This window comes from Suillus paluster (assembly GCF_016628075.1).
Source record: "Suillus paluster strain FC165 chromosome Unknown EDB91scaffold_219, whole genome shotgun sequence".
Classification (NCBI taxonomy): Eukaryota; Fungi; Basidiomycota; class Agaricomycetes; order Boletales; family Suillaceae; genus Suillus; species Suillus paluster.
Window position 1 is genome coordinate 21737 of NW_024537779.1, and position 20951 is coordinate 42687.

General features: G+C 49.0%; 6 protein-coding genes across 6 annotated transcripts; 3 read left to right on the forward strand and 3 right to left on the reverse strand.

Annotated features, from left to right (window-relative positions):
- Window positions 1-436: 436 nt before the first annotated feature.
- EDB91DRAFT_312976 (uncharacterized protein) lies at window positions 437-2375 on the reverse strand. Its single transcript, XM_041326820.1, has 4 exons — window positions 2112-2375; window positions 1850-2056; window positions 1442-1795; window positions 437-1380 (listed from the first exon to the last, which is right to left on the reverse strand). Exons 1-4 carry the CDS (start codon window positions 2307-2309, stop codon window positions 679-681), a joined length of 1461 nt encoding a protein of 486 aa, XP_041169066.1. The 5' UTR covers window positions 2310-2375; the 3' UTR covers window positions 437-678.
- An 8816-nt stretch (window positions 2376-11191) lies between these two features.
- EDB91DRAFT_1064673 (uncharacterized protein) lies at window positions 11192-11527 on the reverse strand (the record flags this gene model as incomplete). The annotated part of the gene is made up of 1 exon (XM_041314730.1): window positions 11192-11527. The coding sequence occupies one exon, from the start codon at window positions 11525-11527 to the stop codon at window positions 11192-11194; it is 336 nt and encodes a 111-aa protein (XP_041169067.1).
- A 493-nt stretch (window positions 11528-12020) lies between these two features.
- EDB91DRAFT_1256809 (uncharacterized protein) lies at window positions 12021-12857 on the reverse strand (the record flags this gene model as incomplete). Its single annotated transcript, XM_041324230.1, has 2 exons — window positions 12021-12742; window positions 12779-12857. 2 exons carry the CDS (start codon window positions 12855-12857, stop codon window positions 12021-12023), a joined length of 801 nt encoding a protein of 266 aa, XP_041169068.1.
- Window positions 12858-13749: 892 nt separating this feature from the next.
- Window positions 13750-15104, forward strand: EDB91DRAFT_1177157 (TAFII28-domain-containing protein). The gene is made up of 4 exons (XM_041320402.1): window positions 13750-14358; window positions 14414-14501; window positions 14556-14652; window positions 14712-15104. The coding sequence occupies exons 1-4, from the start codon at window positions 13811-13813 to the stop codon at window positions 14852-14854; spliced, it is 876 nt and encodes a 291-aa protein (XP_041169069.1). The 5' UTR covers window positions 13750-13810; the 3' UTR covers window positions 14855-15104.
- Window positions 15105-15256: 152 nt separating this feature from the next.
- EDB91DRAFT_1177162 (uncharacterized protein) lies at window positions 15257-18737 on the forward strand. Its single transcript, XM_041320403.1, has 12 exons — window positions 15257-15389; window positions 15473-15628; window positions 15661-16075; window positions 16135-16252; window positions 16310-16346; window positions 16446-16614; window positions 16800-16990; window positions 17081-17260; window positions 17371-17733; window positions 17843-17936; window positions 18088-18303; window positions 18358-18737. Exons 1-12 carry the CDS (start codon window positions 15309-15311, stop codon window positions 18558-18560), a joined length of 2223 nt encoding a protein of 740 aa, XP_041169070.1. The 5' UTR covers window positions 15257-15308; the 3' UTR covers window positions 18561-18737.
- A 17-nt stretch (window positions 18738-18754) lies between these two features.
- On the forward strand, window positions 18755-20931 carry EDB91DRAFT_1177164 (Golgi complex component 7-domain-containing protein; the record flags this gene model as incomplete). The annotated part of the gene is given in 11 exon segments (XM_041320404.1): window positions 18755-18811; window positions 18873-19592; window positions 19628-19701; window positions 19723-19748; window positions 19842-20045; window positions 20076-20164; window positions 20186-20289; window positions 20311-20441; window positions 20463-20593; window positions 20628-20688; window positions 20708-20931. Coding segments are annotated over 10 exon segments (1716 nt in total), but the record flags the coding sequence as incomplete, so codon positions are not given.
- Between the last annotated feature and the right edge of the window lie 20 nt (window positions 20932-20951).

Consider the following 20951-nt stretch of genomic DNA (forward strand, 5'->3'; position numbering starts at 1 on the left):
ACGTAGGTCCTATCATTTACTGGCTTTCCTCATCTGCTGTTTAGTGCATATACATACACATCATTTAGAAAATGCATATTTCGAGCCATGTTTGAGCCACGCCCTCACTTTTTCGTATGTTCACTTAGATCGTGATTGTGAAACCTATGCAGGGGTCTACTTAGGCTCTAGTGATGCCCAACATTGACAGACGCTACATCTGTTAGTCCTTGGTAATAACTTTTATACCACACTCACAATCCCTGACCATCATCATGTCGTCTTCAATATCGAATGCACTGGGCACTGTTACACATTCCATACCTCCTGCCACTGCATATTTTGGAACAAAATGGACTATCATCGAGTAGGGACTACATCATCGAGACCGGCTCCTACGATATTTGGCTGAGCATCCATACAGCGGTTTACGACTACAGCACATCCAAACCAACCAAACATATCAGCCCGAGATTAGTTCATAGATTGGGCTACAGAGTCTATCACACAATGTTGCGAGTGAGCAGGCTAGACTCATTCCTTAGTAGTAGATGATCATCTTCCTTGGCTACCTATCTGGGACGACATTATTAGATGCCTAGGAAAGACAGATGATCCGTGTAAAATCAACCTCATATAACAAGATCATAGAGCGCAACGTGGGTGTTGTAAGGTATGATATACAAAGATCAATCGACGTCAGACCGTCTCAGTATCACTCGAGTCCAAAAAGCCAGTCACCGCGTTCGGTCTGGAAAAGTCAAGAGGAATCTGCAACCAGCAGGCGTTTCTTCTTCGCCCTGGAAGCAGTATCGCACCCTTCGGGGCCTTGCAGGTGAACTTCTTGCGGGGAAGCCTTTCTGATGGTTTGCCATTGACACGACCACAGCCTGCATACGAACACTTGAAGACCGAGCATTTGCGCGAGGTGTCCGCATGGGATTTCTGCCACTGGGTCGGGCACCCACACTGTGGGCACTGGATTGGAAGTGTATTGCCCCACGGACGGGCGGTGACATGAGCCCATGAGTAGCGGGTGCACTGCAACAGCATCGCTAGGCCATCATGATTATCCCCAGACGTCACGGACATCAGGATGACGTCCGAGTGCATACCAAGTTCCGATTGGTCGAGGATCTTTGGGAATGCTTTGCGCAGTGGAAAGCATTCTATGAGGACAGACTGAGCGAACGAGATCATAAAGTGGCAGGCGGATGTCGGACGGAAGTGCTTAGCGGTAAATGCAACTGCGGATGAAATCCTGTGATTGACAATGGATGTACGCAAACCACGAAAATTTTCAGGTTGGTTGACGATGGCTCCGCAACCTAACAAAAATAGTGTCGTGTCCTTTGCACGTCGGATTACATTGCGCCATGGATCAAGTAGAGTATCCATAAACTGAAGGAGGAAGGTTTGATCATCTGACGGAGATGAGGCAAAGAAGTAACAGGAAACATACCTCCGGGACAGCACCAATTGCATTGTTTGTGTGATCGGTGATTGCAATACACACAAACTCGTATTTGCGATCTTCCATAACGTCGTTCACGAGCTTCACACACTGCTTAGAGTAGTAATCGATATCAGCGAGGTCGAACACCACGTTGACTAGGCAGAGGCCACCGTGCGGAAAATAAGGTGCAAGGAATGTGTGGGTTGCATCGATTGGGCTCGCAGTGGCCCCACAACCAGCAAGCTTGAAGTGGACGATGAGAATGGGGGCCGAAGAGATCTGAGAGCGTTTGGAAAATTCCAACTGTCCACAAACTTCCAGAAATGTCGGGAGAACCGGTTCGCCGTCCCTAAGAAATCCCTAGACATTTATGATTGAATGAAAGAGGGTGAAGATAGGTACGAATGAACTCACATAGTACAATGTGAGCTGATTCAACTTCTTGTCCGAGGATGTGTGGCAGTGGATACAGCAGAATTTCACACCCGGCTGCGTCACTTCTTGTACACAGTTGCTCGGAATTGAGATGCACCGAGTACACATGACACGTGGGCAGTCAGGTTCGTTGCACTCGTATATAGAGACACCTTCAGCCACTCCGCCTTGGCAGAGCATACAGAACTGTGGAAAAATATCAGTAGATGACCGGTCTTGTGTTGAATTCAGTGTCACTCGCATGATTTTTTGGCGGTCCTGAACGGACATCTAAGTGAGAGCGCACCATCTCAAGAGCCTGTGCGGGTACCGTGGCCTTCGCCACTTCAAGTTGAAGCGCCTCGGGTGGTGCCTCTGTTTTCAACGTTCGAGGTTTGAGTGAGACATGCTTGGCAGTCCCGCCACATGAACTTAAAGCCGTCTGCTTGGTATGCGCCATGGCATTGTGGGACTCGGGTTGAGAGTGAAGACAGGGTACTTATGTATTTAAGGGTCAGGTTTGGCGGCATCAGTAAACCGGTGAGCCACCGATATTCCCATATTATGTACGCCAAAATGCTCTTTCCTATACATGACATTATAAAACAATATAAAGTAATATAAAGCAATGTAAGAGCCTGTTCAGCAACCGAAATTTGAACGAAATTTGCCAACGTGTGACAGTATGGTGGAGCGGCACCATAGAAGCTGATGACGGAGATTGAAAATACTCTCCCTCCGACCATGACCACTATCAGTCGATATCAAGTCGATCCTCAGCAGCGAAAGCGCATCTATGCGACTATCGCTGCTTTCATCATCTGCACTCAGTTTAAACTTCTAGAGATGGCGCAACCAGAAGACAAAGCACCAAAAGAGAAGGCCTATTGGACTGAAGAGGAGACCGATCGCTTCCTGGAGTATCTCATTACACAGAAATCCAAGATCGCAGGATCAAGCACCTTCAAAGATGCGACACTCCTTGCAGCTTCAAAAGATATTGCTTCACTATGGAAGCGGGGCCCTGTGAAGACAATGGAGCACTGCAAGAACAAATGGGCATCGGTATGTCACATCCATCTGAGTCTCACACCGCTCAGCCACCATCACTAACATATTATAGTTGAAACAGATATACAGCACCATCGATAAATATCGCCGGTCTCGATCGGGATGTCACTGGGACAACGAGAATGGTGCCAATATTCAGGGGGAAGCCGCAGAAAGCATGTGGGACAAGTATATCAATGCCAGTAACAGCAATAAGGTATGTATTGAACTACACTTTGGTCTCCAGTCTGGTGCTCACCTTCTGCTTAAGACCATGAAGTCATTCAAAAATAGCGGATGGAGACATTATGCTGCCATGCAAGACCTTCTACCAGGTGGTAGTGGTGCACAAGGGACGGCCGCCTATAACCCGGCTTCATTAGCCGCACAGGTACCAGTGGCTGCCGAGATGAGCATGGCTGCCCCCCCAGGCACGTATGGTGATGTCAGCAACATGGCTGGCAATAGCACGGGGGGTGTCGATGACTTTAGATGGGATGAGAACGCGTCTGCCCTTCCACCTGTAGCTGGAAGTTCATTCATCATCCCCCCTGCCCCCACTTCTTCCTCTAGCACAGGAAAACGTTCTCATTCCGACATGATTCTCTCGCATTCGGCACCCCCTTCCACCATCGAAACTTCAGTGGCATCATCTTCAAAAAAGCCGCGGCAGTCAGCGGCGCCCAGCAGCATCTCACGTGGCGCTTCTAGTTCACATGCAGGCACAAGCAAGAAGGCTGCCAAGGAGGCTGCCAGCACTGCTGCGTTCATGAACCTCCAGGGCTCCATAAACCGTCTCACAGACAGTCTCACAACGACGCTGACCACCACTACTGATGAGACTCGGGTGTCGGACAAAAGAACGAGGGCCCTCGTCATGATGCAAAATGAACCGGGTTTATCAGAAGATGACGCACTTGTCCTCATGAACCTATTCATGAGGAGCCCGACAATATGTAGTTCTTACTTGGTCATCCAGCCTGAGAGGCATCTGGGGTTCTTGCAATCTATGATCCGGCAGGCAAACAGGCAGGATTTGGGGCTGTTGTAATGTTGCCATCATCACGAATCATCTTCGCATCACTTGTTTTTGTGTTGCTCATTTGTATCGCTTATCTTCTCACGTCCATAGCTTCCATTGATTGTTATGTACTAGTAGAAGTTTGCTACGAATCTATGCATCATTCTCATCATCGCTCCCATAGTACTCATCTAAGTCTTCCTCGTCCTCCAAGTCTTCGTCAATATCTAAGAAGTGATATACATCTAACAAGTCTCGCTCACGTAAAATACTCTGATAGTCGTCCCACATCTGCGTCACCAAGCGATCTCGAAATACACTTGCGCTTATGTCATCATTGTCGCTGTCGTTCGGAGCGTGATCATCGACGTTGTGAAGTTGTCCGAGTCCTTGATGGGCAGGGTTGTCATTGAAGACAGCTCTCTGTGGCAGAGGCGCTTCATCTGGGTCATGAGCGCGGATGTAATTATGAATAGCGCAAAGCGCTGTGGGAATGCGGGCTTGAATATCGATTTTGTACTCAGGGGATATTAGAAGGATCCGAAAGCGTCGCTTCACGACACCGAAAATGTGTTCAACCACATTACGTGCAGATGCGTGACGAAGGTTGAATAATTCTTCCTTGTTTTCAGGTCTAAAAACAAAACGGTATTGAGTGAGCCGAACAAAGAAAAAATGAGCTAGAAGCTTACCTGACGCTGGCGCGACCCCACTCGGCCAGATGATAGCGAACACCACGGTAAGGAACTAATAGCTCCTGGCATGATGGGAACTCAAGGTCAGCAAGAAGATATTTCCCCCGGGGGATATTTAAGCCATTGTTGTGCGCTATCTCCCAAAGTCGCGCATCTGTAACAGACCCCTCCCACCCAGTCAAAGCAAATGTAAAATTGAGGTCGAAGTCACATACGAAGAGACAGTTCTGAGAGACAAAGCCTTTTCGGTTATAGTAAAGGTGGTGGGTGGATGAGGGGGGAAATGCGTGAATGTGACTTCCATTGATTGCTCCGATAGCATCGTGGAAGTATGGCCAACATTTCGGGTTGTCGCGAATTGTGCGTGAGATGGGTGCGTTTTCAGCAGGAAGGTGTACATGCGTAGCGTAGAAAGGGTTGGATGCAAAAATGTCTAGCATTTTGCGGAAATACCTACAAAAGAGTTGAGTTAGTAGTATCAGGTGTGAAATATACTAGTAGATCATACAACGTACCGAGAAATTGTAGCGTTTGATCGCTGAAATCGTTCCGCAACGTGTCTGACAGTCAATCCTGTCACACACGTGTATAGAAAAATGGCCAGTTGCTCCTCTAGCGAGACGTATCGTGAATCCGTATGGCCAAGGCCTCGAAGGTCATTGATCAAACTCTCAAAGACGTGGGCATTTACACCAAGTTCGCAGCGAATGCGCTCTGGGTGGCCAACAATCAGCTCTATCACCCACTCTTCTCCTGTCAGCGCGGAGGTGTGATAGGGCTCAGGCTCGTCCGGGATTTGTTGCAGGAAGACTTGTGTTATGGCGGCGAGCAGTATATTGACGAGAAGAGCGATGTAACGAAGCATGCGTTCGCGGACTGCGGCTTGCGCCTGGCGACTCTGATCTGCTTGTCGAGCTCCTGGCAGCAGCTGAGCAGTAATGAGAGGTCCCTGTGGAATAAGACTGTTAGCAAGTATTGGGTCAGCAAACAGCGGCTGATTCAACAGCGGCTGCATAGTGAGTACTGGATCCATGTTATACTGTGATAACATATCAATAACGATCAATCTTACCTATTGGTTTCTGACTCCGCTTACATCTCAGACACTTCCAATACTTTGGGTTGGCAAATTTCATTCAAATTTCGGTTGCTGAACGGGCTCTAAAGCAATATATAGGTCTGGACCAAGTGTGAATTGGCGTGATTACATTGCTTTATATTGCTATATATTACTTTGTATCATAATATACAGGAAAGAAGCATTGGGCTTACAAAATACTACAAAATCTACTAATATCTGAGTCTCACCGGTTTACTGATGGCCCGCCACTGGAGTGGAAGCGACCAACAAATTTAACTACCATACAAACAACCCAAGCGATAGATAAGTTCAAGTTGATGATTATGCATTTATGTAAGTACCACTTTACATAGTCGCCTGCCAGTACTTACTAGTAAGTTATCTATGCGCTGCAATGTGATGTGTTTTTAGGATAAACTAAATGTATTGCAAGCGAGATTAAACTGCGTGGGGTAGTTTCACAACTAGGAGGAGAAAACGGTAGGGATGTTGGAAGATACAAGAATCAATATGCAAGAACAAGGCAATGGTTGTTGAGTGTTTGGGTGAAAGCCTGCAGGGCTTTTCCAGACTGAAACAGGGTCCAAGCCTAGGTATCAATGGTGAGCTGTGTTCCTGAAAGTTAGGAGGACTATGACGCATGCAGCGAAGCTTGATGTCCTGGGAGAGAAAAGGAGTTGTACTCACTTTGAGATGTGGTTTAGCGTACTGGTGGCATGGTGTAACGCGTAAATGGTTCTAGCGCAGGCGATGATTGGATATAAGGCGCCATGATCTTTGCGTGATCTTGAAGATATAAGGTGAAAGCTTCGCTTGACCACCTTCCCATTGTCTTGATGATGTTGAATGGCACTCCTCGCAGGAGGTATTCTAGGGTTCCACCGATTCATAAACCGTGACCTTTGAGGTCAGAGAGGCCCGCTGCAGTTGTGGCAAGCGTCATCTTCTTCATGAACTCTGTTTTTGAGAGAGGGCGTAGGCCGTTCTCGTGCTTCCATGCAAAAAGGTGCACCCCGGGCTCAGCTGCGTTGATTCTGATGTGGTTCTCCATGGCCATTTTGGGGTCTGTTGGGCTGTTTTGAGCTGCCCAGTATGTTTCTTCGCCTGCTAATTTGGAGGATTTCGTGCTAGGAAGTGAGAATTTGGTGATTGGCAGGCCATTGTGGTCCATTGATTCTACCATTCCTGCTCTCGTTATATGTTTTTTTGGGTTGAAACCTTTGACCATTTTAACGGTGAACTCTCCCAGTCTTGCTATACAGTAGAAAGTTGTGGTCATGCAAGCGAAAACCACCGCGTCAAGTGGCTTGTTTAGGTCTAGGTGGTTGCAGATAGAGGAAAGGAAATCTGGAGTGATGGGTTGTCTCTTGGGTCGCTTAGAGGATGAGGGAGCGAGTGTGGTAGCTCCATCCAGCATCGCTTTGAGTTCGCCTGGTCGCACCAGCCAGAGTTCGCTGTGGAGCAGGTGCCAAGCCTTGATGCCGGCTGCATAGTTGGTTAGCACTGATCCGGAGTACGCGCCTGCACAGCTGGATAGGAATTCAAGGAGGAGACTGAAGCTGACCGGGCAGCGTTTGTTCTCTTCTATGTTGTTGAGGTCACAGTAAATGTGGAAAACTAACAAACCTGCTCCATAGGTTTCTTTCGTTGATTGTGCCCATGCGGAGCCCATAACTTCCAGGATGCGGTTCAACCGTTCATCTGAGACTTCATGAGTGTTGGGGTCTCCTGCTGTGGCCGCTAACTGTCTGGAGCTGTTTCCTGCAGGGACCCAGAGTCTCAGCCGGTCGCGCGCTAGGTAATGGGGTCGGAGGTTGGATGGATGAGGGGTGAGAGTCGGTTTGTAGTTCTGTGGGGTGGGTGTGGATGGTGCAGGGAGCTCGGTTAGTGGCGCTCTGAAACGGGTGCACCTCGTGTAGTCACTCGTCTCTGAGCGTGCGGTTGATGAGTTCTTCTTCTTCTGTCCGATCGGTTTTGTTCCGTTCTGCTGCCTGTTGTCTGAGGAGGGCGCGGTTGATGAGTTTAGCTGCAGGAACAGAGTATTTCCTGTCTTGCAGCAGTCGTAACTCTGTGGGAGAGAGTGGTAGTGTTGCGTCGATGATGAACTGGCTAAGTTCGATGGGAAGGTCGATGGGAGGGAGAAGAAGGTGGGTGGGTCTGAGTATGCCCCTGGACGGGTCATCTGTGGGATTGAACTTGCTCAGGACATAGGTTGTTGTAATGTCGAGACAGTTGGGTAGATGGTGTAGGAAATGGTGGATCCTCTGAAAAACTCCGTTGACAGCTCTGTTGCGGTGTCTGTGCTTCCACCAGCCTTCCACGACGCCGGTGTTGTCTCCATGGACGAGAACATTGTTGCTAATGCCTGGGAGAGAGGCAAGGGCATAGATAAGTAGCTCGAAGCCAATGGCTTTGGCCCAACCAATGTCTCGTTTTCCATTGAGAGTTTTCCAACCCGGTATTAACCTCCAGGCTCTCCAGTGCTCACCGACAACAATGCCTATCCTGATGCCCGAGCTTGCGTCCAAGAAAGCGAGCGGGTTTTGGAGTCTGGTAGTCGGGTAGATGTCCCATGCTACTCCTCCTGATTGAAGTAGGTCCGTCCACCAGTCCAAGTCTTTGCTTATGGTTTTTCCCGCTCTGTGCGGCAGAAAAGGGTTAGCTCCGCTGGTTGAGAGCATGTCCTTGAGGCTCGTGAGGTAAGCTCGTCCTCGAGGCGCCGCTGAACATGCGTGGAGTAATTTACCGTACAGCTCTTGTACGTCCTGGAGAATGTGCATGTGTCTCTTTCTCCATTTGTGAATGGCTGCGAGGTATTTGTCCACTTTAGTGGGACTCAAAGCTACTATCATCTGTTTCAAGTCCCACGTGAAGCCTATGTAAACGGTGGAGGTACTGAAAAGCTGATCTTTCAAGCGCTCCCAAACAATGCCTAAGAGATCAGATAGATCATCTAAGTCTTGAAAACAAAAGGTAAACAGGGTGTCGTGCGTTGAACAGTGTGAGCAATGTGATAAATCTATTAATGGTTTCGAGTGGTCTTTGCTAGACTCTTCCATTCTTCCTTTGATTGGGCAGAACTCGCCAAACCATAGCCTTCCGCCCAACTGTCTCAAGCTGGCTTCTGCGAACTCTTTGTGCCATAATGCCCTGCTGTCATTGTAGCTTTGGAGGAACTCATGCCTTATCCTGAAAAATATATGGTCGTCTACCCACTTGTCTAGCAGTCCAATTCCTCGGTGACGGAAAATTTTGGTTCCGGCGTCTGCTATGTGCCCATAAACTCCCGCTGATGGAGTGGCGCCGAACGCCGTGCAAGTGTCTATGCAAAACTGGGTGTTAGAGATTCAGATCATGCCTGCTGGCCACTGCGATGGGTGCAGCGGGACTGTTAGATATGCCTCTGCTATATCCTGGGTGGCGGCTTCTGAGCCTGGGGGGAGGGTAGATATTAAATGATACAGTGGCTCAAAAAACTGTCCACATGTTTGTGCTATTTTCACTATTTACATTATTGTATATGAATGAACAGGTAGACTGGGGATATGCCAGTGGGGTACTCTGTAGTACTCCTTTGGGGCATGAATTTGAGCCCTTGCCCGTGGGAAATTATGGTAATGTGGTGGCACTATAAGCCTTACAAAATGATGACTCATGTGGACAGTTTTTTGACCCTAGATTAAAATTATATAAATCATTAGTTATGACACCATAAAGTCATGCCACTATTAAATAAATTATGAAGTGGTGTCATTATGACATTATTAAACCTATCTCTAAGTATATAATGAAGTGTGTCCCATATATCATAGTCATAATTACCATGAAAACCATCTCCTCTGCTCAAAGGGATAATATCCTTTCTCTGTCTACTACTGGCCTCTCTACTCGTCAAATAGCCTCTAGAACTGGTTTATGTAAGTCTACTGTAGCTAACCTCATCAAAGAATGTCACCCAGACAAGGAAAACTCCAGTGGAGGTCGTCCATCCAAACTCACCTCTACTGATAGGAGGGTTATTATTTAACATATCACCACAGGAAAGGCTGATAATGGAGGATATCCATATACTGCTCAGCATCCATCCTCCCCTCAACTTCTGCAAGCATTCTCACACCAGAAGTTCCACACCATACATCCCCATACCATTAAAGAACCTCCTCCAAACTTGAGAGTTCCATTAATCTCTCTGTCTGTAAGAGGGCCCCCCTTCTTTTTCCACACATGTACCTTCCCATCTGACCCAATTCTATTGATTTTAGTCTCATCTGACCATATGGCCTGCTTCCAGTCCTCTACAGTCCAGTTTTGATGAGCTAGGGCAAAGGCTAGTCTTCTCTTCCTATGAGTGATGGAAAGAAGAGGCTTTTTCTTCTTTGTTATGACCCTAAGATTGGCTTCCTTGAGGACATTCCTCACTGTTTGTGAAGAAACTGGAGTAGGAATGATGGAATTAATATGATGAGTGACTTGGACGGCATTATCAGCCTTTCCTGTGGTGATATGTTAAATAATAACCCTCCTATCAGTAGAGGTGAGTTTGGATGGACGACCTCCACTGGAGTTTTCCTTGTCTGGGTGACATTCTTTGATGAGGTTAGCTACAGTAGACTTACATAAACCAGTTCTAGAGGCTATTTGATGAGTAGAGAGGCCAGTAGTAGACAGAGAAAGGATATTATCCCTTTGAGCAGAGGAGATGGTTTTCATGGTGATTATGACTATGATATATGGGACACACTTCATTATATACTTAGAGATAGGTTTAATAATGTCATAATGACACCACTTCATAATTTATTTAATAGTGGCATGACTTTATGGTGTCATAACTAATGATTTATATAATTTTAATCTAGGGTCAAAAAACTGTCCACATGAGTCATCATTTTGTAAGGCTTATAGTGCCACCACATTACCATAATTTCCCACGGGCAAGGGCTCAAATTCATGCCCCAAAGGAGTACTACAGAGTACCCCACTGGCATATCCCCAGTCTACCTGTTCATTCATATACAATAATGTAAATAGTGAAAATAGCACAAACATGTGGACAGTTTTTTGAGCCACTGTATATTATTGAGAATTTTCCCCAGGTTGTTGGGAAATCGTTGGCATCTATACACGAATTAACTGACAGGTTAGGGTAGAGCGTACTTGGAGAATGTGGGAAGGAGAAATTTTGTATTAACCGGAATTTCCCTGGTTTCCCGGGTTTTGGAATGATAGCCAAAGGGGATGACTGGAAAGGTCCAATTAGACGCTCTAGGACATTCACTTCGAAGGGTCCAATGTATCTCCCTTTGTCGATCTCTTTTTGGATGATGGAGTGAAACTCGGCTTCGAATTCGACAATTGAGGCTTTATTAGGTGGGGTTTGTACATGAGTGATAGGAGGGAAATCTATTTTGAAACTGGTACAGAGACCTTCAGGTATCTTAGCAAAGCGTTCAGGGAGACTGAGCTGCTTTAACTCGTGCGTCCAGGCTTCTACTTTATACGGCGTTAGTGGGTTCTGCCTTCTGTGCTCGAGGGCACTTCTGGGCTCCATGGGACGAGGCTCCACATCCTGAGCAGATGTGTCGCGCATCGTGGCAGGGTACCATGCAGCCTTCTTCGCGCTGCCAAGCGGTACAAAGCTGCTTTCTGTCTTTTGTCCATAGGCCTTTGCGGATGCGCTCCATGAATGATTCGTGTTGCTTGTCCCGTGTGTGGGTGGCCACGCACTCGATGGTTCTGTGTGGGTTATGTCCCAGGCACACTGCGCAGCATGGGAGGGGCCTGGAGGTGAGAGGAGTACGATCAGTGCATACCTTTTTGTTACTGCCCATTGATTCTTCGTTAGGCGGCAAAGCACGCTTCTGGGGTGCATGCCCTTGTTGCATTGACGCTTGGTTTTGTGGGCGCAGGGTATCTGAACTTCTGGCTGTGTAAGCTGCCGCTGCTTGCTGGGTTATTGTGGATGTGTCGTGTCGTGTGATGCGAAGAGTGCGCGGGAGGATGTTCAAGCATCAAAAAAGGGGGGGTTGTTTGGTTGTGATAACCGAAGCGATTGAAATGAAATGATTTCGTTTTTTTGGCACATGATTGGCCACTGCCAAAAGGTTGCAATAACCCGAGGCGTAGCAGTGCATGATGCACGAGTAAAGGTTTTTTTGTCGGCGCGCGATTGGCCGACAATCGAAGAAGTTTTTAATAAATATTGTAACGGGGTGGGGTAGAACGAAAGAGGAAACACGAGGGTGTGATGAGCGTGCAAACTTTGCGATAGTGTTTAAGGAGATTAGTTTGACTGACCTGGACTGCGGCTGCTGTGTCTTTGTCTCATTTCTCATTGAATAGATCCTCTCTCGCTTCGAATAGAAGATCTTGGTTGATCTCCTCTAAACTCCAACCTTGTGCGGTTCCTACTGTGAGGTGCCAGCAGTGTCGTTGTTGCGACTGGTAGAGTAGCAAAGCTTTTTGCTTGAGCGCGTCCGGTGCGTGATGCCAGCGGTGGGCTTGAAGGGCCGTCCAGAATTGGATGTGCATGTTGACTCTGTTGTTTGGCCAGTTGTGTAGCTTCATGAATGAGACTATGCACGGGGCCGCTTCATTAAATTCTTCCCAGGTGAGATTTTCATCTTTGGTGATGGGGGCCATCTTGGGATCCTTGACCGCTGCAGCGGGAACCCATGAATGGACTCCGTCTGATGCTGGTAGCATTACTAGTGCGTTGGGTTCAGCGATTAAGGCTGATATCTTGGCCTCGTCGAGGCCTCTGTTGGTGAAGTAGTGTAACTTGCAGTAATCTCCTGCTTTCAATCTCCTGGTCACATATTGCGCCGGGAGGATGGTAGGGTCGGAAGGGACCTTTCCGCGTTTGATAGGCATGTACTTGCTCTTGTTTTTCTTCTTGTCTTCTAGCCGCACTGCTTCTTCTTCGTCTTTGAGGTCCTGTTGCCTCTGGGCTTCGTCTTCTTCGGCTCGCTGGCGGGCCTCTTCTAGATGTTGTTGTCTAGCTGTCCAGCGCACCTTCTCGGTGTTATTGTTAAAATTCCATAACGCTGTTAAGGATCAGGTGACCTGTTGTTCGGATAAACCTTCATCTATTAGTTGTTGGCGCTCTCCTTGGAACTCTGGTAGAGTATAGTCTGGTCTAATTGCATTGTTGGGGTCCATACTGGCTAAGTAGGGTTTGAAAAGAAGCAAAAGACGTAGATACTAGACGTTGGACTGAGACTAATAGACAACTGCAAGGTGGTCAGAAGCAAGAGGCTTTCTGCGCCACCTCGCTTATTTGCGCATAGAAAACCACTTAAGCACCAAGAACTGGTAAGTACCACCGCATGTTTTCAGGGGGTATATTACTAGAAGCAGTTCTGCCCCAACACTACAGCTCCCGCAATGTGTATTACTTGGCGAGAACCACAGGCCAATCGATTGTGGTCCTGGCGAGCTGCGTAGTGCGTACCGTATGAATTGTTCTCTGAAAAGGGTCTCCCAGAGAACGCATAGGAAACCTTTCTCAGAGAACAATTCATGCATGTGCAGCGAGCGTCGAGTACACCAGTGAAGCATTTGAAGCTGCTGCTAAAGTTCTTTTTCCTCCGGTGGGGAGTCGTCTGTTATCCTTCGAGATAATGAGCTAGTCAGTGAGAGCTAGCCGCTATGATACACGTACCAAACTGAGCGTGATAGTGTGGGACGGGGAATTAGCTGAAGTGGATCCTCATAGGAGCGTGCGGCACATCAAAAGATGGCTTGTGGTATGGTTTTGTGGAGCGCTTCAACGTTGTCAAAGCGACCAACCGAGCCATAAGACAAGCTCCAGAGATAGGAAGAATGTGGCACTGCGAATGTTATATTTACAATATTGGGCTACGATATCTGGGCTGGGGTAATGCATAGGTGCCCATAGCTCTCAACTCGAAGCCACAAACAACGGTGCCACACATATGTGGAACTACGGCAAGCTTGTATCTACCGTAATTGGAGAACGTTGGAGGACGGAAGTCTATTTGTTTGTTTGTTGTTTGTTTTCAACATTTGTTTTGGATTGTTTGGAAGTGCCACTTGAATTCTCCTAGAGCCTGAGTATTGGAGACAAACATTAATACTAACCTTGCAGAACGATGACAACCCCTTACACGCCGACATCGTTCATCCAGATGACTCATAGCACTCCAGCAACGCCGACGCCAGCGCCGGCACCAACCCGCGGTCGTGGAACAGGTGCCAAACGCGGACGCAAGCCTCGCGGTGCATTCCCCAATGTGTCCACCGATTCCCCTCGCCCCCCAGCACAATCCGGGCCTAGCACCCCTACACCTGCAATGCGATTCACCCCGGCCCAATGGGCCACTCCCGGAGTCCCTGCAAGTGCCACTGCCACCGGCTCGACATCTACTGTGACTGTCCCTGCTGGGTCGAGTAGCGCTGCAATCGCTGGAGATGTGTCGATGGACAGTGGGGATGATGAACCTATGGCGACGCAGCCCCCGCCTGTTACTGCTGCCACTTCTTCGACAGATGCGATAACTCCACAGCCTGCGACCGCTGCGCGTCCCGCGGGTGCCCCAGACGAGGATGCAGAGGGTGAAGACGAGCTTTTGCCTGCAATGGCGGATGATGACTACTCTGCACAGTTGTCATGGCAGAGTGAGAGTAAAGATAATCTGAAGTAACTTGATGTATTTTGTTCGGTTTGACAATGTGTCGTGCTCATGATAATCTAGGGTTCTTATGGACAATTTCAGTCCGGGACAGTACGAACGCTTTGAAGCCTATCGACGTCACGCGCTACCGAAGCAGGCTATACGGAAGGTGCGGGTATATGATAACATGATATTGCAGTCTCATTTATGACGTCATGGATAGGTCATACAGCAAACGACGGGACAGCAGGTCTCTCAGCCCGTTGCGCAAATAGTAGCAGGTGTTGCAAAAGTCTTTGTTGGCGAGATCGTAGAAAAAGGTGCGCTTCTTAGTTATGCACCATATCTTATGATCTGTTCTCATTTATCTTGAACTTAGCTCGCCATGTCCAATCAAAGCGCAACGATACCGGCCCCCTTACACCAGACCACCTTCGTGAAGCGTATCGAATGTATCAGGCAGAGACCGGTCGTGTGGGGAGTGCACGGCCAACGCGAGGGAAGCGGCTGTTTGTCAGGTAGCGCGTGATGATCAGACTTGGCAGGTACCATTATATCATGAAGTGGCAACCTGGACATGAATTAGCACCGGGGGGCCACTTGTTAGCGTTCGATAGGCAAGATAGAAGTATATGGACATGATGGTGCAGGGCGTTAAAGTGATCTGATGCAGGCTGTACAAGCGCTATGATATTAGGTCATGATTTTGCCAAAAAGCCATACATGTTGCTTGCAGTCCACAAGTGCAATCTCTGATGCCAATGATTAGCTGTGTCCGATGGTGCTGTCAAGATCATGAAACTAGCCAAGACTACATTGACCGACGCTACCGGGAATTAAGTCGAACACGGCAGTCGCGATGAAGGATATGACTTGTCACGTGACGGCAGCAGTAGCTGTGGATACACAGCCTCGTGTGTAAGTGAGGTGAAGCTTGTAGTCCTCATCCATCTACTCCCAAGCTCAATTCCTACCAATGAAGAAACTATTCGGGCGGGACAAAGCAAAGCAGCAAAAGGTAACGTCGCATAGAGATGCTGATGTTGTCATCGACGATGTACGTCTCTGATCACTTTTGGCAACTTCATCTATGTCATAACTCGCAATATTGCTGACTCGAATTTTGATCTATATCCATAGGATGCACCACCTATGCGCCCCCCGCGCCCCTCAGAAGACCACCGTGACTGGGAGATGCTATCTGACCCCCCTGTCCCTTCTAGTCCGTATCCTCAGTTTGCAGTGCCTCCAACGATACCAAGTCGCTCGTCTTCTCTTGCTTCGCTCCCACCTATCGTATTACCCCCGCGTTCTAATAGCCCGTATAGCGCCACAGGTCACACTGCCCCCACCCCCAGACTAATAACCCAAACCCAACCCATACCGTGCGGAGAGACGGACGCAAGATTCAGAAGGCGCAGCCTGCACCTGCTGTACTCGGTATACTGAAGTCCCTTGATCCACACTTGGACCTCGCCCTTCAACATTCCCACTCACACCACGGCCATGAAGTATCAGACGATTACAGGGACAGGGCAGAGAAGAAGGAGAGGAAGAGTTTCTGGGACGGAATTATGCGTGACAGGGACAGGGACAAAGATAAAGACAGGGAGCGTGGACGTGATAAAGAGCGTGAAACTCGTGAGAAGGAAAAGGAACGAGAAAAGGAGAGGGAGCGAGAAAAGGACAAGGAACGCATTTGGCGCGAGGAGGATAACCCCTCAGAGCTTACGCGCATGATCGGTGCGTTCCTTCAGCCGATACCGTACATTTGATGTCGCGTGAACTGATATCGGCTGTAGGGTACCTTACAGCAACTTCATCGGAGGACTGGACCCTTGTGCTCGAGGTCTGCGAGCGCGCGTCTTCTAATGAAGCGAATGCAAAGGAGGCTATGAAAGCCCTCAGGAGAGAATTCAAGTGCGTTTCATAGCTAACGCTCAATTTTATACCACTGACAGGGTGCTTGGCGTACAGATATGCAGAACCCAAATCTCAATTATCTGCTGCAAGGGTAAGCATTACCCCCGTCTTGTTGCTTCATCTTGATCTCTCACCTTGGAAAATTCATACTCATCTGGTCTCCATCCAATTTGCGTTACCGTTCGCACAGTTATGGGCAATAATGCTCCGCAACGCCTCCGACATCTTTCTTACTCAGATCAGCTCCCGTAAATTCATTGACACCCTCGAGGACGTGCTCATAAGCTCAAGAACCAGCCCCGTCGTCAGAGAACGACTAATGGAGGTGCTTGCCGCTGCAGCGTTCATCACCAGTTCACGTATGTGTTTTTTTTATCTATCGCTGAATCCGTTCTCGACTCTTCGAACCTACCCCCTTGCTGGATATCTTTCGAACTATCGTTTACTCCATATACTTTCGGAAACCCGTCTTTATCGGTCTCATTCCATCAAAACCCACGTTTTTTTTAGTGTTACTGACTATCTTGCTTGTCCTTCTTCACAGGTCCTCACCCCTCACCCAAATCCGAACCATCGCCGTTTTCACTCAAAGATCGCGACCGTGATAGGGACGGTTTCCGTGCACTATGGACGCGATTGAAACCTGCTGACAAGCCCGATGTGGGCATTCCCTTCGACACAGAGGATGCTATGTTTAGCCCTCCCATCGTTCCAACGCGTCCGCCGATAGGGGAGGTCAGGTGCCTCGTTCTGGTTTATGACAGTACCCTGATCAATCCTCTTGCTTTATTTTTTTGCACACTTTTTGTCCTGGTGATCTATTAGCGGCCGTCAAGGAAGAGCCTCCATCAGCGTGGCGTTATTCCTCCTGAAGAGGACATGAAGCGTTTGTTCCAGGAATGCAAAATCGCAAAAGGAAATGCGAATGTCCTTTGCGAATTGCTTACATACACGAAACCGGAAGCAGATAGAAGGGAGCCTAATACCGGTACGTGTGATCTCTCAGTTACTTATGATCTCCATGTTGTCGATCTGCCACATCACCTTCGCGTGGCATTCATGACCCTTCTCTTACTAACTTCCACGCTGACAATCTCAATCTGACTAATTCATAGGAATTTTTGTCAAAATGCCGCGCGTCGCAAGAACTCATATATACCCAAATCCCATGGGCATCTGCAGGCGCTGAACGATCACGCCTTGACCGAGAAAGGAATGCAGAAGGAAACGGACGTACGAAATCGCAGCTTGACCTTCAATTCAGTTCTCCACCGAGTCGTGATTACCATGGCGGGGATGCGAAATTATATAATGCAGATGGAGAGGAGCAGACTGCGGAGGAGGAGCTTCTTGGCGCGTTGCTTGAAGCGAATGAGGCGCTGTTTGGGGCGATGAGGATGTATGATGATGCTATGCGGGTTGCGGAGGAGCGGGTGGCCGTTGAAATTAGTAGGAGGGATGTGAAGATGGACCGAAGAGTGAGTGTTTTTTCTATCTTTCTCTCCACCCGAGTTATTCAGTTTTCCTTGTCATTTTCCCGCTTCGTCGCTTTGTTTTCTTCCTGGCTGAGACTGACATTTCGTGTAGCACATCGAAAATGAGTACCTTGGAGAATCTCACCACGATTATGGTGGTTCCTCACGCACGCCATCACCGATGCCATCGCCACCTGGCTCGCCCCGTCCATCCCGATCTCCCTCCTGTTGTCCCATCACAAACTCATCCCCTTCCTCGGGTCCCTCCTGCGCTTTCTCCTGCCCATTCACACTACGGTTCACCACCGCAGTCTATGAGCACACCGACACTGCTCGCTCCGCCACCTCCGCCCATAGGACCTCGTTCGCCTGCATTCCCGTCACGCCCACCCTCGCCAGATAGGGGTGGTCTCGTACGTGCATCAAGGGGGAATTCGCTGGAAAGTATGGGTGGTGCTTTGGAACGGCTGCACATGGAGGATAACGATGTAGATGAAGAAGAGGTTACATCTCCCATACGACCAAGCGCGAAGGCGCTTGGGAAGAGGAGGGTCGTTGAGGAAGCCGAAGATGGTATGTTACGTTTTCATCTGTTGTTGCGTGGTTTCTAATGCGTGATGGATGTAGAACAATACGACTCGAGTGACTTGTACTACGAGCCGAGGCGCGAATCCGTTGCACTGGACTCAGATGAGGAAACACGCGGTGGGGATCATGCAAATGCCTTATGGGGAAGACCTACGCAATACGTGTATGACGCGGCTGCTGAGCGCACGGCGCAGCATCTGCGAGAAGGTAGAGTGAATGTAGCTGTGAATGGGGTGCATTAGGGTTCTTTTGATAATTGGCACTTGTGGTTCTGCTACTAATCTGTCTCGAGCTTCATTTTAAGTACTTGTGGTTAGAGAAGATGTCCATTTCATTCCTTCACATCATGTTCAACCAATTTGTATATTAGCTTCTGTAGTCAATCATCCAACCCTGCTATTTATGTTTTCTTTTGGAACTGTTTTCATTGATTACAAACAATTGCAATACCAGTGTAACACCCTGCTCTACGTTCTGCTCATTCGTATACAAAGTGGGCTCCGGCGTTTCAGCTCCAGACTTCTAAGTAACTGATGTGACTTTGTGAGTTTCAGATCTCTACACCGCATTGCAAACAACAATAGGCACAAACTCTAGCGTATATGGCATCCACATCAGCGTCCGCACTTGTGCAGGAGCTAGACGACGTACCCGACGTGCTCACATGGCTCAACGACACACTTACACCGCAGGACAACCATGTTCCGCTAGCTACTCTCGAGTCGCTGCTGGCAGACCTGCTGACAGCCACAGACCTTTCAGCAGTAACAACTTCCGCTGCACTCGAGCGCACAATCGACGAGGTGTCGCGCAGCGCTCCCCGTCTCACCTATGACCTGCATTTCATGCGCGATGGTGCCCTTTCCCTACATTCTGCTCTCGATACCGTCACCGCCCGCATTCCAGCTGGAACGGGGACTTCTGCTGCTCTCGACAAGTTGCAGACTCTTGACACTGCAAAACGACGGATGGAGGCCGTAAGGGATGTGCTGCGTGAGGCAGAGTCGTGGTCCAGCTTAGAGGCCGAGGTTACTGCATTGTTGGCGGAGCGTGCATATGACAAGGCTGCTGAGAGATTGAGCGAGGCTAGCAGGAGTATGCCTGTGTTTGCTGGAACCCCGGAATACGAGCCCCGCCGTGCGCTGATGGGGTCCCTCCAAAACCAACTCGAGGCTGCTCTCAGTTCTGCGTTGGTTGGCGCGATCAACTCGGGCGATACGGCGCTTTGCAGGAGTTTTTACGGCATATTTGCTAACATACAGAGGGGAGAGCGAGTTCAGGAACTATTACTTTGGCTCTCGGAGAGCAGGGGTTGGTTGCGTCGTGGCAGAGCGAAGTTCTGGAAGACACGGAACCGTTAGTGCCTGCGGTGCCGAAGCAGACGTTCAGTGCCTTCTGGGCAAGTTTTTTGCGCGAATTTCCTGCTTGTGGTCAATGCGGAGCGCACGTCTATTCCTGCCATCTTTCCTGATCCTCAAATCACGCTCTCGACGTTCATCACTTCCACTCTGTCCACCTTGCAGCCTTCGTGTCCGCAACGCCTTGCGTCCCTTTTCAACACCGCCGGTTCATCTGCTCTCAAGGATGTCATATCCATTTACAAAACGACAGAGGAGTTCGCGGCAAGCACAGACAAGATCATGGAGAAATACAGTTCTCCGTTATCCCTACAGACAATCCTTCGGATGGCCCTTTGCCTCCGAAGCACACACGCCGCCGCTCCATGCGTATGTCCATGTCCTGGCGCTCGAATTCAGCCACGAACTTCTCACGAGCGCAGCAGTCCACGCTCAATGATGCGCTTGACTGGGACCAAACACTCTTTCAGGCGTTTCTAGATTTCCAGGTTGAGTATGGCACACTGGAGCGGCGCCTCCTCTCTGATGAGCTATATTTTGCCTCCACACTCACTCCTAACAAAAATCCAAACGCGGACCGCGCCCGTCTTCTTCGCGAGTGCGCGGTTGATGTGTTTAGTGTCGCAGAGGAAAGCCTCGTACGCTGCATGGCATTCACGTATGGATATGCTGCTCCAGGACTCGTCTCCGCGTTGGACTTGTCTCTCTCGTCCTTGGTTGACTCTTGGACCCAATCCCTGACTGCAAATCTTTCTGCTCCTTCAAGTGCCCCGGCGGAATCTGAAGATGATCTCGCAGATCTGGATTATTCCCCGCAGGACTGGAGCAACATCCAACTCGTTTTACATCTCCTCGCGTCAACACGGGCCGTGCTTGACCGACTTGCGACCTTTGAAAGCAAGCTGCGAGCTGCACTCGTACAGATAGCTACGGCGTTTCCGACTGGCACAGCACGAAGGCGGGTTGTATACGCCTGGCGCAACCAAAGGTGCTGGTTTGCTCCTGGCGCGCAGTCCCCCTGAATAGTGCAGCTTTGCATGCTCTCTTATCCTCTGCGGAATCTCAGCCCCCCGTACCACTGCTCACCACAACACGTGCATCTATTGCATCCCTTGCCAGGGCCCTTCAATCGTCCCTCCAGCACACCCTTCTTGCCCCCTTGCACGCATATCTCTCATCCTATGCATCTCTTGCCCTCTGGGCAGCACCGGGTGATCCCAAGTCCATGCGCACGGCCAGTGACTTGCATGTGCCTGTGTTTTCGCTTTCCCCCAG

What these genes read in the sequence shown, in the direction of transcription:
- EDB91DRAFT_312976 (XM_041326820.1), bottom strand. Translation starts at nt 2,309, where the DNA reads ATGGCGCATACCAAGCAGACGGCTTTAAGTTCATGTGGCGGGACTGCC. An exon ending in CAGGACCGCCAAAAAATCAT is followed by an intron (nt 2,057 to 2,111) that starts GCGAGTGACACT and finishes ATTTTTCCACAG; the next exon opens with TTCTGTATGCTCTGCCAAGG. An exon ending in CAATTGGTGCTGTCCCGGAG is followed by an intron (nt 1,381 to 1,441) that starts GTATGTTTCCTG and finishes TTCCTCCTTCAG; the next exon opens with TTTATGGATACTCTACTTGA.
- EDB91DRAFT_1177157 (XM_041320402.1), top strand. Translation starts at nt 13,811, where the DNA reads ATGACAACCCCTTACACGCCGACATCGTTCATCCAGATGACTCATAGC. An exon ending in GAGAGTAAAGATAATCTGAA is followed by an intron (nt 14,359 to 14,413) that starts GTAACTTGATGT and finishes ATGATAATCTAG; the next exon opens with GGTTCTTATGGACAATTTCA. An exon ending in TGGCGAGATCGTAGAAAAAG is followed by an intron (nt 14,653 to 14,711) that starts GTGCGCTTCTTA and finishes TCTTGAACTTAG; the next exon opens with CTCGCCATGTCCAATCAAAG.
- EDB91DRAFT_1177162 (XM_041320403.1), top strand. Translation starts at nt 15,309, where the DNA reads ATGAAGAAACTATTCGGGCGGGACAAAGCAAAGCAGCAAAAGGTAACG. An exon ending in CTGATGTTGTCATCGACGAT is followed by an intron (nt 15,390 to 15,472) that starts GTACGTCTCTGA and finishes CTATATCCATAG; the next exon opens with GATGCACCACCTATGCGCCC. An exon ending in AGCGTTCATCACCAGTTCAC is followed by an intron (nt 16,615 to 16,799) that starts GTATGTGTTTTT and finishes CCTTCTTCACAG; the next exon opens with GTCCTCACCCCTCACCCAAA.